The 17,226-nt window shown below is 44.7% G+C and overlaps 5 protein-coding genes across 5 annotated transcripts; 3 read left to right on the top strand and 2 right to left on the bottom strand.

Annotated features, from left to right (window-relative positions):
- The first annotated feature begins 671 nt into the window (after positions 1-671).
- Positions 672-1,605, top strand: wntD (wnt inhibitor of Dorsal). The gene has a single exon (XM_020955183.2). The coding sequence runs from the start codon at positions 676-678 to the stop codon at positions 1,603-1,605; it is 930 nt and encodes a 309-aa protein (XP_020810842.2). The 5' UTR covers positions 672-675.
- Positions 1,606-1,874: 269 nt separating this feature from the next.
- On the bottom strand, positions 1,875-3,051 carry Osi22 (Osiris 22). Its single transcript, XM_020955261.2, has 2 exons — positions 2,345-3,051; positions 1,875-2,279 (listed from the first exon to the last, which is right to left on the bottom strand). Exons 1-2 carry the CDS (start codon positions 3,030-3,032, stop codon positions 1,954-1,956), a joined length of 1,014 nt encoding a protein of 337 aa, XP_020810920.2. The 5' UTR covers positions 3,033-3,051; the 3' UTR covers positions 1,875-1,953.
- A 2,219-nt stretch (positions 3,052-5,270) lies between these two features.
- On the top strand, positions 5,271-6,428 carry apn (apnoia). Its single transcript, XM_020955284.2, has 2 exons — positions 5,271-5,485; positions 5,726-6,428. Exons 1-2 carry the CDS (start codon positions 5,371-5,373, stop codon positions 6,016-6,018), a joined length of 408 nt encoding a protein of 135 aa, XP_020810943.1. The 5' UTR covers positions 5,271-5,370; the 3' UTR covers positions 6,019-6,428.
- An 831-nt stretch (positions 6,429-7,259) lies between these two features.
- On the top strand, positions 7,260-9,876 carry LOC110186121 (uncharacterized). Its single transcript, XM_020955174.2, has 2 exons — positions 7,260-8,261; positions 9,373-9,876. Exons 1-2 carry the CDS (start codon positions 7,745-7,747, stop codon positions 9,816-9,818), a joined length of 963 nt encoding a protein of 320 aa, XP_020810833.2. The 5' UTR covers positions 7,260-7,744; the 3' UTR covers positions 9,819-9,876.
- A 170-nt stretch (positions 9,877-10,046) lies between these two features.
- LOC110184051 (acyl-CoA Delta12-desaturase) lies at positions 10,047-16,523 on the bottom strand. The gene is made up of 5 exons (XM_020952431.2): positions 14,373-16,523; positions 11,727-12,003; positions 11,324-11,660; positions 10,916-11,262; positions 10,047-10,849 (listed from the first exon to the last, which is right to left on the bottom strand). The coding sequence occupies exons 2-5, from the start codon at positions 12,001-12,003 to the stop codon at positions 10,593-10,595; spliced, it is 1,218 nt and encodes a 405-aa protein (XP_020808090.2). The 5' UTR covers positions 14,373-16,523; the 3' UTR covers positions 10,047-10,592.
- Between the last annotated feature and the right edge of the window lie 703 nt (positions 16,524-17,226).

The raw sequence follows: 17,226 nt of genomic DNA, 5'->3' as shown, positions 1-17,226 counted from the left end.
GTATTAACTTTTGCGATTCGAAAATACCAACAAATTCCGGCTCCATGCCGAGGGGTTATTCTGGCTCACCACAAAGCGCAATTAATTTCCCAGATTATACATATTTACTGTTTGTCATATGTTTTGTTATATAATTGGCTTGGCCAGTCCAAAACAAAAACCCAAACAACCCCGAAGCGAATCCGAACAAGAGTCCAAGTCCGAATACGATCCGTCTCAGGGCATTGATGTTGTCCGGTGGGAGTTCGGGATTTTCCGGCAGGACTGAATGAAACCTGGCTGGGATTCATTCATGAGCACGTCGGCCGACCTTTGACATCTACCTGCCTAAGCGTGGGAAAGTTGCCCGAGGCAGGGGATCCTCCAGGTAGACGCAGGAAACTGGGCTGCTCCGCAATTGCGTCGCGGGCTGCCAGTGGGTTTTATTCGTCCTCAGCTCGGGGAGTTCCTACCCCCTGCCCATGGAAAATTTCCAAGTGGAAAACGGCAAATTTCCGGTTTTTTGGCCAGGTCCGAATTTCCCACGGGCCGCTCCCAGGACAGCGCCCTTCCCGCCGGCGGCCTTATAAGCCAGCCGAGCTCTCTGCTGACCATTCAGTCGAGCTAGCGACGTCACAGAGACAACATCATCATCATCATTGAATACACATATCACACAACAACGAATAAGACGAAATGCTCTTCACAATCTGTTTGTTCCTGGGAGTGGCCAGCAGCTTTGCCGGCGTCATGGAGCCCATCAATTACTACCAGTACACCCAGTTCCAGGCTCCGCTCTCCTGGGAGGATATCACCGCCAAGGGACTACAACTGGGTCTGGCCAGTTGCCAGCAAAGTTTCCAGTGGCAGCGATGGAACTGCCCAGTGACGGACTTTGTAAAGCGATCCACCACTCCGGCGAAGACCACAACGGATCGGGAAGGTGTCTATGTGACGGCCATTTCGATGGCCGCCATTGTTTATACCCTGACCAAGGATTGCGCCAACGGGGTCATCGCTGGATGCGGATGCACGGACAATGCCCTCAATGTGCCCTGTGCCCATGAGCCGGAGAAGGCTTTGGAGCAGTACGAGAAACGCTTTGGATCTGGATCGGGAGCCTCTGCCCACAATCAGCGGGTGGTGGGGGCCCTGATCAAGGAGTCACTGCAACAGGAGTGCCGCTGCAAGCAACCAGGACCAGCGCCAGGCCAATGCCTCGAGGAGGAGTGTGTGGCTGTCTTGAAGCCCTTCGAGAACCTGGCACAGGATCTGCTCAAGATGTACGATGATGCCATCCAACTGGACAGCACCAGCAGCAACCTGAAGATCATGTGGCAAAACATTCCCCTGGACACGCTTGTGTTCATGGAGGATTCGCCCAACTACTGTGAACCGGAGGCAACTGGCCGCTGGAAGGGAACCCGTGGCCGCGTGTGCTCCAAGGACCGTAGCAGCTCGGTGGAGGAGCGCCTGTCCTGCCAGCAGCTGTGCCGTGTCTGTGGCTACCGCGCCCGCTCCCAGCACCTGAAGACCGAGCGGCGATGCAACTGCAAGCTAGTGTGGGGCTTCCGCCTGCAGTGCGACGTGTGCGTCCAACTGGAGCGCCAATACACGTGCTACTAAGTGCTACGAGCAGGGTCAGAGTCCAGGAGGAAGGGGGCGCTGGTCGAGCCCCAGCAGAGATTACTCAACTACGATTTAAGTTAATTTATTTGTTCCCACCGCTTATTTATTGCCACAACAAACGCTATCAATAAACACACATAAGATAATATTTATATAAACTTTTTTTGCAATCACTTTCCTTGGCATTGGGGTTTCTTGGGTAATTTCCTAGAGAGGAAGCGAGTTACTACGCCAACAATTATCAAATGAGAAGTCTGTAAATCAACCCGATTTGTGCATATCTTTATTTCGAAGAACTTAAAGCCTAGAACCGTAACTTATTGCATTATGAGATGGTCTCGTGTTCTAGCTGATCCAGGTGGTCGGCTTGCCCTCCACCCGGTAGCCATTGTAGGCGGCAGCCGCGGAGGAGGCGGCGGCGGCCAGCTCAGATCTCCGGCTCGGCTCGCCGGCCCAGTAGGAGGGCACTTCGTAGCTCTGGACCATCTTGTTTCCATTCTTGATGGCCGAGATTATCAGCAGGAAGATGGCCAGCTTGCCCACCAGAATGGACTTGACCAGCAGAAGCTTAAGTTTGGTCACCAGGAAGGGAACGATGGCTGACTGGATGAGGAAGGGCAGGATAAAGAGAGGCAGGACCTTGGTGATCATATCATACTTCTTGCCGCGACCTAAGGTTTAAGGAAACATTAAATTATAATAATTAATATTAACTTTAGCCACAGGAAAAACCCACCTTCTTCGCTGTTATCCGAGGTTAGCCAACGGGCGGCTATGATCTCCTTGAGATTCTCGCCATCCAGCTTCACGTGCACAATGTCATTGCTCATGTCCAGGCTGACATTGAGTCCGGGGCCCACATGGTATCGCTCAATGCCTTCCTCCTCCTGGTCAGCCTCATCTGGTCGATCCGTTTCGGCATCCAACTCCTCGCGCCTCTTGTTGCGATCCTTGCGCTTGCGTTTGCGCCTCTTTTTGCCCGCCGACGTTTCACTGTCATCGTAACTGGGCGACTCGGTTTGGGCCTCCAGCAAGGCCTCAGCATTGACATCCTGGCGGATTTCCTCGGCCAGAACATCACCAGCCTCCGGTTGCTCCACCGGACTCAGTTGAGCCTCGTTGCCCGCCATTTGAGGCGCACTGACACGATCCCTTAGCCGCTTCTTGTACTCACTGGTCGTCTTGTTGCCCAGATAGGTGCTCTTGTAGTTCTTGTAGATGCCCATGAAAATGTGTGAGTTCTTGCGCAGCGCTTGCTTGTCCTCCGGCTCGTAGCTGCTGGCCAGTCCCCGGGCCGCCTCCGTTGCTGTGGCCGCCTCTCCGGTGGAGGTCAACTGCTGGTCACTCCCGCTGGCACTGTCCTGGCCAGAGGCCAGCGAGCCGCAGAGCAGGCTCAGCAAAAGGAATCTCACCAGGCTGCTCATCTCCAGGTGACTGCGGAGTGTCTGCTGCAATGGCCAGCCACAAAATGTGGCACAAACGGCGGCGGCCAAGCGTTTTATCAACTCCGAAGAAAGCGATGGAAATGCGGCAGCCGAGAAGCAGCGGAAAAGCGGCTGAGCAGCGTCACCAGAGCCTCACAGCCAGAGCTGGCTGCATTCTGAGGCTGGAATTGGCATTGGAATTGAGCACAGACAACTGGCAGTCCGAGAAGTTGTCGCTGCAACCAGTTACCAGTGGCTAGAACACGATTCTAGCACTGGATCCTCTTCAATTAAGCCGCCAGCCGTCCAAACCGACGTCTGTATTGCTGTGCTCAGCTCGTTGCTTAGCTGTCCCGCTAAGAAAATCTGGAGTAGGCCTGCGATTTCTCAGTGATCTCGCTCATTGATTTCTTTTAGCTCTAATTGCCCCTGGACCCCCATAAATAATTCCGCCGTCTCTCTAAATAGCCTGCTAACGGTTTGCCATCGAAGGCTTCGATCCATCCATGCTCCATTCTTTGCCCCGCAGAGATACCTCCAATTAACATGGGAAAGTTGTTGACAAAATTGAGTTCGGATCGGTCTGAAAATCCAGAGTAGAAAGTAAATTCTAGTCGATGGACGATCATCGAAAAATCCGCTTTACTTATTTGGTCTTCTTAATTACTTTCACACAATTAGCCGTCAAATACTCATCCAGTTCGCAGAAAATGAAACAAATACAATTGCGGTATCTATGGCTATGGCTATGGCTATGGCTTTATTTCCCCCATAACCTGGACGACCGAGAGTGGTGGTGGCCGTGTTTTTTATATCCCCAAATACACGTACAATACAATGTTCGATAATAAATTTTGGCCAGCAGCTAATCTTATCTTTGGACAATGACTAAAGTTGGCTAATCCCTTCTAGCTTAGGTAATACAACGTATAGGGAATCACGTAATTGCTTAGTCACAATTATACAAATGTAAGGGTAAAATATATATTTTCGAATCTTCTATATTTCATTATTGTATGAAGTAGATAATAAACAATAAAAGAAATGTTTATAGAGTACTTTTAAGGGAAAACAGAGGCAGATCGATTAAAAGAAAGGGAAAAATCTAGCTTCAGGAAATTGAAGTTGTATATTCTTGCAGTTTGATCATGACAATCATCATAACTTCGTCAAAAATACATTAAATTCAATTCAGAAACCGTTGCTATGGTAGTTTTTATTAGGTTAATAAATCTGCATACTCAATTCAAAATGAAAATTCCTTTTTTTTAATATCGAAAATTTTCAAAAATTTTGTTCTTTTGCCGGAGATAGAGAGAAAGATTCGCCTGTTGATGCTGATCAAGAATATATATGATGTATAGGGTCGGAAATGACTCCTTCACTGCATTGTAATCTTCAGACTGAAATTAAAATACCTTGCAAGGGTATAAAAATAACCTAGATCTGGGAATAGAAAACCCAAAAAATACTCTTAAATATTTTAAGTATAAAGTAAAATAAATAAATGACTCACTAGCTATGGGCACCTTTTTCAAGAATTCCGTGAATGAAAGTGAATTGTAATGCCAAGGGGCCAAGCAATTTGTCAATGAAAATCCGTTATACAGCTATATGCTGACTTAGTACCCCCTGATTAATGATTTAAAATTAAAATGCAGTACCTTATTGTTAATTAGCTGATAAATCATACTCGGGCAGCGACGAAAAATGAAAGCGAATCGAACTTGGGTGCTGCCCTCAATATAGGCACGCGTCGTGAAAGAATGCCCATGTCCAAGTCCATGTCCACAACCAAGTTCCAATGCATTACACCACCAAATGCGATGGGACCGAAAAGGGTCGCTTGCCGGGAGTGAAAATGACGACCTATTGTATGCATATTCAAAGCACTGCACTGCAAAAGAGTATTCTAATATAAAGAATTAATTAATCACATAAATAAATGGCAATTGTAACTACAAAGTAGGAAATTAAGCGGCTGGTGCTAATCGAAGTTTTAAGAACATATCAATTATGTTCTTAGTATTTTTTCTCAGTGTACCTAGTCATATTCGAGGGCAACAACTGATGGCAGTGCGAGCCGTATGGATGCGGCACGATTTGCTTGTTTTGGCGCACGTTCGTGCGACGCTGCGGCTGCGCGATGTCCGGCTGTCGAATTTCAAGTAGCCGACCCGTGGGCCGGCCCAGACCCTCGTCGATAAAAGCCAATGTCAATGTAAACCCTCCACTCAATTGTTCACCAGTGTCGGAGCAGTGCAGTATCAAACGGATTACCGGTTACTCAACTCAAACTCAAATTCAAAGGACTAAACTATCATCGAATCGAATCAAAATGGCCGCCAACCAAAAGATTGTGTTTGCTCTCGTGTGCCTGTTTTTGGCCTGTGATTTAGGATTGAGTCAGCAGCAGGCTGCCAACAGCTCAGAGGCGGAGTCAGATGTGGCTGGTTAGTGAACTTAAAATCAGAAATATAAATCTGTCATAGAAAGCTTTAATATATATATATATTATATAAAAAGTGAGCTAAATTACTAACAGAAACAGAACTTTAAAACGAAAACTAAAGTGACAAATGGATAGAGATTTTCTACAGACATCTCCCTAACAATATTCAACATTTCTTTAAATATATTCTAACAAAAAATAAGTAATATTTTGTATTCTAAACTGTATTTTCCCTTTCCAGAGAGTCGCACCTTTGGCCACCATTTCCTGCGTCGCATCAGCTTTGCCCTGGTCCCTGGTGCCTTTGTGGTGGGCGTTATTACCACCCTCTTGGCGGCCTTGACAGTGGTCTCCATCAAGGGTCTTGGTGTGGGTGTTATTCTGCTGGTGCTGGCCATCGGTCAGATGCTGTCCCGCGCTCTCCCCGTCCAAGCAGCTGCCGCCTATGCCGCTGCACCCGTTCCGGCTCCAGTGCCCGTGGTCTACTCCCACTCTCACACCCAGCAGCCCGTGTGGCTGGAGAAGGAGTGGTAAATCCTGGACAAGAATCCCCATCCTTTGATTGGACAAGGAAATAAACCAGGAGAGAAAGCTAGCTGGAAAGGAATCACATTTACCTCAGCCTCAGCGAGCATGCAACCAAATAATAATTTAAGTTTAGTTTAAATTATTTATTTAACTTATTTATTTATTGCAAGTAAATTATGACAGAAATGAAAATTCAGCAGAGAATTTTCTGATGATATTTATATAAAATGAATGTGTGAAGAAAATTAGTCTGCTGTCTGAAATTTTAAAGTGAAATTGAAATTAAATGAAATAATAGAAAAATGTTTGGCAAACGAATTTGAAATTGAATTATTTTGAATATTTAAGAAAGTATTAAAGAGAAGAGAAAAAAAGAGGTTTGATGAATATTTAATAAACAAATAATTAATCAGCAATTGAAATTTTCTACCCATAGATATGGATTTTCGATTGATTGCGTATCTTTATCCGCTGCTATGGAAAGTGAAATTTCTACCTCATTTCGAATTCCATGAAGGGCTTCCGTGATTTACGGTTCTTTTAACTGCTCTTCCGCAGCGTCAACGTCGGCTGTATATATAGAAAGTCAATTGATACTCTTCCCCAATCCAAAATAATCGAAATGGGTCACTGTTGGGCGAAACAACACACCAACACCGATAATTAGCCAGGCACGGATTTCTCCTTTGGCGATATGATAGTCGGCCACTCATGCCTCATTATGGTTATAGACTAATTAATTAACTCTCACTTGATCCGCCAGCACTTAATTCAAAGCGAATCACTTTTCTAGTCATCCAGCCAATCGATCATCTTAAATCCGGCTTCAATTGTTCCACTTTGTGGCAATTATCGCAATTTTGTCGTCTGTCAACAAAAGAAACGCGTCTAATAAATACTCTAGCAGCAATATATATGAGCCAGAATTAATAGTTCCTAGTCTTGAATGAAAGAAAAACTTGTAATAAGTTGAAATTGGAAAGATTACAAATAAGAAATTACATTAAAGAAATATTTATAATAATCATAAGAATTAATATTACTTATGACAACATAATCCTATTTAAATATAATATCCTATTTAAATATAATAGTGCTTCTACTGTTTTATTTTCTTTTATAAACCAAATCAAACTGTTAATAGAAGCTTAAGCTTATAACTTTTATTAATTTCTATGACTAGAACAACATAGTTAACATAGACACCTAATTTTAACGTGCCTCGTGCTTAGCGATCTGTTCTCCCCGACGATATGAGGTGTGAAATTTCTAGTGTTCAGCCATTAACTGGTGCATCGAGTTACTTTTACTTGCAGACGCACTGCATCTGACCCAGTTGTGGACATCGGACTGGAACATGAGCCAGGTGCACCAGATCCGCACAGATCGAAGAGAGCGAGAGAACTGATTCTGGTTGAGATTAGAGCCAGAATTTCGGCTGTAAACAATCGAATGCATTGGCCATAAGTCAGGCAACTGGGCCAGGTGTGGGTAAGAGACACTGCCGCCGCCTGACCCGCTGAACTAAATCCAAGAGCCGAGCCAGCCGAGCGTTGGCGATCCAGCGGAGCAGCAAACCAGTTGCCTGGCCGGAGGAAAGTAGTGGTCAGAGGCAGTCGATAGTCTGGGATGACGGCGGCTCTTGGTCAAGCGATGCATTCAGTTTTGCACTGTCACTGCTGCGGTGCAGTTGTGTGTTGTGTTTTGCAAGAAAAGTAGAAGTACTTCGAAAATGACAGCTGGCTCCTCAAGATCCTTGACCTTGTCCTGGCATGTCCTGCTCGGACTCAGCCTTTGTCTCCTGCTCAGCCTACATCTTGCTCTTGGCCAAGATGTCCACAGTGAAGACACGAACCCGACTATGGGCCGCAGTCAATCGGCCACGAACAGTGTGTCATACTTTAGGGCGTCGATCCCAATGCGGATCTACGAGTGTCTCCGCGAGTTCAGCATGCTGCACTGCACCAAGTTGTATGTGCTGCAGAAGATGGAGGAGCGAACCAAGATGCCCAGCACCGGCAACCTGACCCGTGACTTTCTGGACCAGTTCTTCGGCGAGGAGACCCAGATGGGCAGTCTGGTGTCCAAGAAGTACCTGAGCATGTCCGAGAAGGAGCTCAACCAGCGGCTGGTGGTCAACTTTCAGCGCTTCTTCAAACATCGTGACCTCAAGCTGCACTTCCTCAACGGAATGCTGGTGAAGGTTGTGCCCAGCAAGGATAACAAGCTCAAGTTTTCGCTTAAGAAGGGTAAGTGCCTCGAAAGGAGGATGCTAATGAAACCATATCTGAGTTATAAATTATTTTCATCCATATCTGACCTTTTGCTATAAATTTTGCTTTTCAATTCATTCATTTCTTTTCCATGAATTTAATTATTAATTTATTTACTTTTACACATTGTATCTCTATTCTAACATAACAAGTTCTGCCAGTTCGGTTTTAAGCTTTGATCGTGGCAAAATATTCAACGCATGCGCGAAATTGATGGCGGGATGTCTATGCAAGGGATTTTAATAGAACGAATAATTAATAAAATTAGACATCTCAAAAAATATATATTATGGGTTAAGCTAACATTTTCATAACCATATTCCTCATTCATAAACACTATATATTAAATAGTAAACTATTAAATACTTAACCTTGTCTGGTGTATAGGAATACTCACTTTTATTTTGGAATGTTGTTTCGGAAATAGAATAAGTTTCATGTTTTACTATACAGATCTTTTTGACCACTCAAGGTGAAGTCAACTAACTAATCTGTTCTGTTTAACTTTATGGAACTCCTTGAAAATTTTATCCGCTACTGAACTTTATAACTCGATTTATACAATTTGAATTTAATTATTATAAGTAGGGGTTTCTCATGAAAATAGAAAGATTTCAGTATTTCCTAGCAGTCAGAAGCCAAAAAATGAGTGAAGAAGTCATTTCCAACTGTATAACTCATATATGCTCTTGATCAGCATCAACAGGCGAATCTTTCTAGATATCTCCGGCAGAAAAACAAAATTAAAAAAAATCAATTTTTCAAATAAGGAAAGGGGTTACATCGTTAAAATTGTCAAAAATTGATAAAAATTTTAATTTTATGTTGAGTATGCAGATTTATTAAGCTTATAAAAATAGTATTACAAAGCTTTCCGATTTGAAATTAATGGATTTTTGACGAAGTTATGAAGACTTGTATATTTAAATAGCACGGGTACTTAAACTTCGGCTAACTTACCTATTTATTCTTCTTTTTTTATGATTAGCTTAATATATATAATAAAATCTATAAGTGGAACCTTTTTCTTCCCTGAGCTATTATTCTTTTCCTGTTTCTAATAAAATAAGACTCGCTATCCTTGCAGCTCCCAAATCTCGGATGGGACGTGCCCGGAGACGTGAGACGGAGGAGATGGACCTGAACCTGATCAACCTGCCCTCCATCAGCGGCGGTGGGGTCAACAGTGGCAGCGTGGAAAACTATGAGCCAGAGCCGGAGGGCGATTCCAAGCAGCAAGGAGGTTTGAGTGGCGGAGGTGGCGTGGCAGGTGGAGATGCCGGTGGCGGAGGGATTTTGGGAAAGCGCAAAAAGAAGAACTCATACAAGGTGACCATGATGCAGGTGGCAGTGCCCATGCTAATCTTTCCTGTCGTCCTGTTGGGCAGTCTCCTTCCTTTTATACTGCCGGCTCTGAAGATGGCCACCATTTTGTCGCTCGTGTTGAACAATGGAGCCTTCATGGCGGCCTTAATGTACGCCGCCAGGACGCAGTTCAACACCCACGAGGAGCAGCACATAAGCTACAGTTAGTGTCCTTAATCCCTTGGCCCAGTTATTCCAATAAAGGCTGTCTCCTGTGTTGTGGCTTCATTTCTTCAAAGCTTTTGAATTGATCTGAAAATCGAAGTTGGTATTTGGAAAAGGTAACAATTAACTATTTGAGATTTTGAACTCATATTTCTATTTTCCATTGAACTTTAGGAGTAAACTAACCATTTTAAAACCAAAAACACTCCCCAAATATATAACCACAGCATATTAGTTTTTTATAATTTTTTTTTTTTAATTTTCAACAATTGTTGGCTTGAACCTAAATATTTCGTTTTTCACCTAAATAACTAACACAATGTACACACACATAAAAGTCGATGCTTAAAGTAGGGCTTAGTAGGTACGCTTAATTCTAGAACCTCTTGCGTAAATATACAAATATCAATAGATAGGGTCAGAGTTAGGGATAGGGGGGGACTGTGGGGACTTTTTAGGGGTATTTATAGGGCTCTGTTGCTGCGAACAAGTTGCTTTGACTAATCTCGAATAGTTTTTTTCAGTTGATTGTTATATTTGGAATTGAAGCCATTGATATATAAAATGCTTCTTGCCGTCATCGGGTCGCAGGATCGGACTCCCCAGGGGGAAACCCCCCATCGGTGTTATGTAGATCTTTTCAGGTTGCAAACAATCACCACTTATGCGTAGGCAGTACGGAGAATAGGCAATTAATATAATTAAATACTGCAGACCCAATGTGGCAGCAAGAAGGCTATTCGTTTGGGCTAACCACCGCTTCAGCAGACCCACACCCTAGTCCTGCTTGCACTCGGACTCCTTGTTCACCACATTGGCCCCCTTGCGATCCTCCTCGCTGATGTCCTTGTCGTCCCATCCCCAGATGGCGTGCTCCTCCAGCTCATGGTCCAGATGGGCAACCAGTTCGCTTGTGGGAATGGCATTGTTGTTATTAGCATCCAGCAGGGCGGCGATGTGGGAGCCATCGCCAGTGCGGAGCACTCGCTTGTACACCATCTCCTGGGACACGAATTTCAGGTCGTAGGCTTGTCCTGTGAAAAGAATGGGTATATCCTTAGAATCTATTCCAAATACGATGAGAAATTTAAATAACCTACCGATCTTGGCCATCAGATCAATGAAGGCAGTGGTCCAGTTGAAGCTGTAGGTGCCCAGCTCGGCTGCCTTGTAGTCCCAGGGGAAGACGTGGTGGTAGTTGTGCCATCCCTCACCAATGGTCAGCGTGGAGACCAGCTTGTTGTTCATTGCACTCACGTTCACATCGTAGGGCTTCATGCCGTAGAAATGGGCAGCGCTGTTCACCAACCAGGTGAAGTGCAGGGACAGGCAGAAGCGCAGCATGGAGCAGGTGAAGAAGCAAACGCGCAGCGAGCTACCCATCACGTAGTAGGGGAAGATCATGGGCAGGACGAAGCAGCAGATGGGCATCACCACAAAGTACATTCTGTTAGATGGAAAGGAGTCAGTAAACGCGGTTAGAAAAAACTCTCCAGCTTCGAACTCACTTCTTCTGGAACATGACAACGGGATCCTGCTCAATATCCTCCATGGAGATCTGCTTGCCCTTGCTGGTCACATCGGGGTGCTTTTTGCACATCAGCCATCCCATGTGGGCGAAGAAGAAGCCGCGACGGGAGTTGTGGGGATCGGCGTGTGTGTCCGTGAATTTGTGGTGCACACGATGGTCACGGGTCCACTCCCAGATGCTGTTCTGGAAGGCCAGCGACTGGCACAGCATGAGGAAGATGCGCAGCGGCGTCTTGGCCTTGTAGGCCTTGTGCGACCACAGACGATGGACTCCGGCCGTAATGCCCAGACCGCCAAGGACCATGCTAAAGTACACTATATAGGTGGGGGAAGTACAGAATTAGCAAGGGATATTACGCAACCCATTGACACCAAACTCACCTGGCAAGAGCTCCAAGTAGGCACTCTCCGCAAAGACAAGGTACAGGCCGTACAGGGCCATCGAATGGAGAATGACAAAGAGTCCCACGTTGCGCCACACAATCTCCATCTCATAGGGCTTCTCCGCCGGCTTCTCCACCTTCTTGGAAACCTTTGGGGCAGGAGTGGCCACAGTGTTAGCCGTAGCGGCGGGTGTGGCGGCCATCTTGTTGTTATTGCCATCGGCAATGGCCGTCTCGGCCAATATAAAAGTACTGCCTATTATGTTGGGTGTCATCTGCAAGCGAAAGCGGAAAAAGATGCATATAGATATAGGTATTGGTATTCCACAGCTTCCGTCCTGATTTATGACCTGTCATACGAGACGCCTTTGTCTTCTCAACAGCTCACAGAAGCCATCAATCAGTGGGTGCTAATTAACATGCAGGGCATGCTTCGAGGCGGCTCTCTCACTCTCTCTCGAGATTTGGAAGGCATCCCCAGCTGCACGACTAATTATGGACCACAATTGAGGCGAGTGCGAGCGGTTGGCCAGCAGCAATGGCCAGGTAACCAGGTAAGAGAGCTGCTCGAGCGACCTTCAGCCTCAATGATACTCGAAACTGATACAAAGATAGCAAGCCGGAAGCGCGAAAAGAGAATTCCGAATAAAACGGAATCCGAAGCCAAAGCAACAAAATCCCCGCAGAAAACAATCAATAATTTTGTTTTTTTTTTATGTTGTACACGGCGAATGATATATTTGCATATCCATTCTTTACAAACGTTTTTTTGGGGGTCTATCAAATCTAATTTTATTAAACATTGAAAACCAGAAAAGGTTAGTTTATGAACCCAAGAATCTTAAACTGAAAACCTGAGAAAAGTTCGATAACTTTTGGAACCTAAAAAAAACTTTCGATCATATTATAAATACGATAAAGAACTAGAAATGTCTATTCATTTACAGGTTGGAAAATTGTATAAATTTGTTGCGACACTCCTAAGTATGTAATACAAAGTAAGTTGGAAAATAGGACCCCGCTTGTGTTACTTTTCAATTGCGATTTAGACTTCATTAAATAGCTTTGTTAATTATGTATTAGCTAAGGTAGGCCTAGGGTTGCAGGGTTCAATGATTAATATTACGCATACGCCTTGGTGGTTCATTGGCATCGAATTGCAATCCAGCACTGCTTTTTGTAAGCCTTGCAATTTATGTGTTTTGAATACTGTGTGTGCCTTGGAAAATGTGGCACCACCTGGTGGGTAACCCACTTCCAACAAGCGATCTTCAACTCTCTACTAGACTGATAGAATGGATGGCTAACCAGTTGACCTCAGAGTGGTTGCATGATTCGCACCGACTCGAAAACAAACTATTCTTATTAGTTGCTGAAGCTCTAGCTTGGCGCATAGATTTCCAGCTATTAACTCGTTGCGGTTCAATGGCAAGTCGTGTATTTTGAATTTTATTCGCGCGGTCAATACAGGCTGGCCTTTTGGCATTGTAAGGCAATTGTAGCCATGAGCTAATATAGTGGGGAGTACTTGCCAGTGTAGGATACGCAAAAGCCAAAAGACAATGGCAACGGCACTGCCTAATGTCATGCAGGTGCCACGCGCTGCCAGAATCAAACTAGTTTCGGGCGGTCTTTGGCACATGGGCTCAGACCCAGGTCCAATCTCGCCGTGGATGAGTCCAACGCTCAATCATCCTTACCGGAATATTAGCATAGTTAAATAACCGCGATAAATTTATGTATAGAACTGCTTTTGTTTCGGGTTCTCCGAAGACCGATCAAGGTTGATGTTGCCAACGGGTTTTTTGTGGGGTTTTGGCGTGACTTCACATTGGGTTTGGATCTCGGATCTTGCCTAGGTTCTCCGTCTGCCAAGACGATCTCTAGCTAACCACGTCACAGATCGGACAGGGGAATTGTAATAAATATATTGCGAAAGCAGTGAGCTCTGGGACCTGACTCAAATCTAATGCCGGACTGTGATTGATACCACGGGAAGAGCTCCTCCATTGATCGAATCGGGCAGCGCACGCAGCCGGCGACGTTTGGCGCATACGAAAAGCACCCGGCCGGACCCAGACTCGCACCCAGAACAGAAAGTGGGAACGTGACTCTGGTCTGGGCGCGTCTAAAAAATCTCCGGGCCTATCTATCCATCTATTCAGCTATATATCAGATGCCCGATTTAATATGCTTATGGCCGCATTATGCGTGGCATCCATACTCATTATCGCCTACTTAAGCCGCATTCGCAATTAGCGCGTGCGGCTAAGAGCAAAGAGATCGGGTTCGATCAGAGTCTCCTGGATCGGACATAGAATTCCATTCGATCTGTTTAAGGCTAGCATAATTTTAGTATTATGAGGGCTACGTGAGGCGTCACTGGCTCCTCAATTTGGACTTGCGTCAGCGGCTTTATAGAGTTCTTTTCATAAACATATTAAGCTGATTTATGGAATGCTATTTCCTATAGGTGAATCACACAGCCTGGAGGTGCTGATGAAGTGCCATCGATTGATTTTGAAATTTGGCTGATTTTAACGATAGTTTCGATGACTTCCGCAAAGCAAAGTGCGGGCCAACAAAACTATTTTTGTGACTCAATTGAACTAAAACTCTTCTCTGATTGTCGTCTCACACTCACCTTTAAGGATTGAGTTGCGGCAAAAAAATTGTGTGGAAAATCCGCAGGAGGGGGGAGGGTCACTAAAATCCAATCAATTCGAAATCGTTCACAAAACACTTGATCACTGTTTACACACAGAGTTCGTTTCACAGTCCCACGACAAGGATCTGTGGTAATTATTCCGCTTTTCTGGCCACAACACACGGCACGTCCACGAGGCGCGATGAATGCACGGCGTATGAGGGATCAGAGCGTCGGGCAGTGCTTTTTAAGCGCCTAGTCCAAAGAATTCGTACGGCACCGCGATTGGATCGATCGTTAGACGCTGAGACGCTGAGCTAAGCCGAGCTGAACCGAGCTGAGAGAGCAGGCGGAGACAGCGCCTCAAAAGTTAAACAACACCGAAATTTAAAGCGTCTCTCCACGCCGAAGTCGGCGATTCTTTAGCTTCAGGCTTCGCTTCGGACTGTATCGGCTCGGATCGGCTTGGATCGTCATGGATCGTCATGGATCGACTTGGATCGGCTCGGATCTTGTATCTTGGATATACGGGGCCGGGGTCGCCTATTCCATGGTTTATACAAGTATGCGTATTGGTAATATTCGGCGCGTGGCCGTCGGGCAGCGTTGTTTATAGATTTTTCTACCATCACCTAGAATAGATCCAGTTCACTTGCACTTTCCTCGATGATGTAATCGAAAAACCAGGGGAAATCCCCCGGCTCCACTCACGTATGCTGCCGGGAAAACGTAATATGTAGTAGATTCACAAGATTTTTGCCAGGTTTCTTAGTATTTCTGTTTTTTGCCAAGTTTATGACCGCAGGTCAAGCGGCTTAAGACATCGCTCAAGTGAGCTCGGCACGTCGCTCGGTGATTTCTTTTTCGGTCTCTCAACTGGCCTGCTAATGAAGTGCTTCTTCGGAAACATGTTTTCCAATCGGCATTATATAACGTTCTTAATTCACTCCGGATCTGGGCCATATATAACGCGATGTATGTCAGATGCCAAACAGTCAACCAGTTTGCCACTTCGGCCTTGCGATATAGCGATGCTATATATATCTATGCATATTCAAAACTCTTTTTGACGAACTGGTCACAGATTCTAATTGGTTTTTTCTATCTTTCCAAGCATTTTCCTGCCGCGTGTCCGACATTTAATAGCTGTTTAGTCCGCATCAATATTTGGCCAGCAAACGCTTCAATAATTGCCCGATTCTTTGTCGAGTCGCTGGGCAAATAGTTCAAGAAAAAGGCCCCGAAAAAGAGACCGAGTGTGTTGACAGTTTTTTCGCGCTCATAATTGCCGGGTTTTCACACCAACGCGCCACGGCGCAAAGTTGAAATGTGTTGTGTCTAATTCGGTTTAGTGGCGGCCACTAAAATTGTTTGCCATCTGCCAAAGGCGTTGTCTAAAACCGCAAGAGTCTTGGCAAAGTCATCGCAATCCCCATCGCCATCGTCATCGGCATCTTGGCCCCCTGTGGCAACTCGGTTGAAGGTCATAGTGGGGCATCATCCAATGCATAGTGGTTACTCACTGGCAGACTGGGCTAGAACCGGTTAACCCGACCTCACGTTTCCAGTGGATTCCCTGGCCAAGTGGCAGTAATCGCAGTACACTCGAAAACCAAACTAAATCAACATGCCGTGATTTTATGGCTTTCGATATCAATCAGCATAATGGCAGAGTTTATTTTCAACACGTGCCCCCTAAAGAGCCATTAAAGTTCAATATTTGTATGTCATTTGCTGAATGGTAAACTAATAATAATGGTAAATCACACACCTTTAAGGGATAATTTCAGCTAAATTAAAGTAAATACCTTAACCCTAAAACTTAAAGAACATTACTTTCAAAGTAAAGACATCAAATTAGAACAAGAATTAGTTATTCTCTTAATTTGAAACTTCTAAAAACAGCAATTTCCTTTGGTTTTTAATAGAAATGTATATTCCTATACTATATCGTAAATCATAAAGAAAACAATTACCTTCGGGTGAAAATATTTCCTAGTAAAAAAGTCACTACACGATTTTATGATCCACAAAAGTTGTAAATAAGCCAAGTGGGGATTTTTCCTACGATTTATTTTCCTTTAGTTAAAGTGTTAAAATAAATAGAAAATCCATAATTACCTCATGTTAGTTAATAAATAAATATAAAACAATGCCGGCTTTTTTCCGTAAATCAACAGAGGAAATTTCCCTTAGCTGGAAATGAAAGTAAGAGCTATGAGTTAAAGTGTTTGCATAAGCTTACAGCGATCTATTAAAATCCAGTTTTACTGATTTAAGTTGACAGGTAAGTACGCAAAATATTGAAAATTAGTTAGCTCAGTGAGCTCAGTGATTTGTAGTACAATTTTTCCAGAATCAAGAACCGAGTGCCACTGTGCAAATTGCAGATTCAAGTGCCAAAATGCAACTCCCTCAATGACACCTGAAGCCTTCCTCGATAATGGGCAATGTGCTATTGAAAAATCCAAGATGGAATTAAAAAGACTGACTAAATGCCCGTCATTGGCGGTCGTTGTGTGTGGTTAAAACTCAAGAGCTTGTGACTTTGCAAAACGGCAGTGGCAGTGGCATCTTAACAAAATTGGTGGCTGCAGCTCGTGAGCTTGGCCAGCCAAGGTCGCGTTGTGTTCTTGGCTAGTTCTTGACTAGTTCTTGAGTTACGCAAATTATACAATTACCTATAAGTACTCGCATTAAGCAAAGTGCCGCCTCACGTTTCGCGCCTGGAAGGCCCCGTGTTAACCTGTCCCTAACCCCGTGGGGCGTAACTAAGTAACCAGGCAGCGCAACTCCGCTTTAACTTAATCTAAATTTCACTTAGCCAATGAGGCAATTGGCTTTTGGCTTG

The sequence above is a fragment of the Drosophila serrata genome, unplaced genomic scaffold (genome assembly GCF_035046125.1).
Source record: "Drosophila serrata isolate PLE 108 unplaced genomic scaffold, ASM3504612v1 contig_382, whole genome shotgun sequence".
NCBI lineage: Eukaryota > Metazoa > Arthropoda > Insecta > Diptera > Drosophilidae > Drosophila > Drosophila serrata.
Note: the sequence above shows the minus strand (reverse complement) of the source record. Positions and strands in the feature narration are given on the sequence as shown.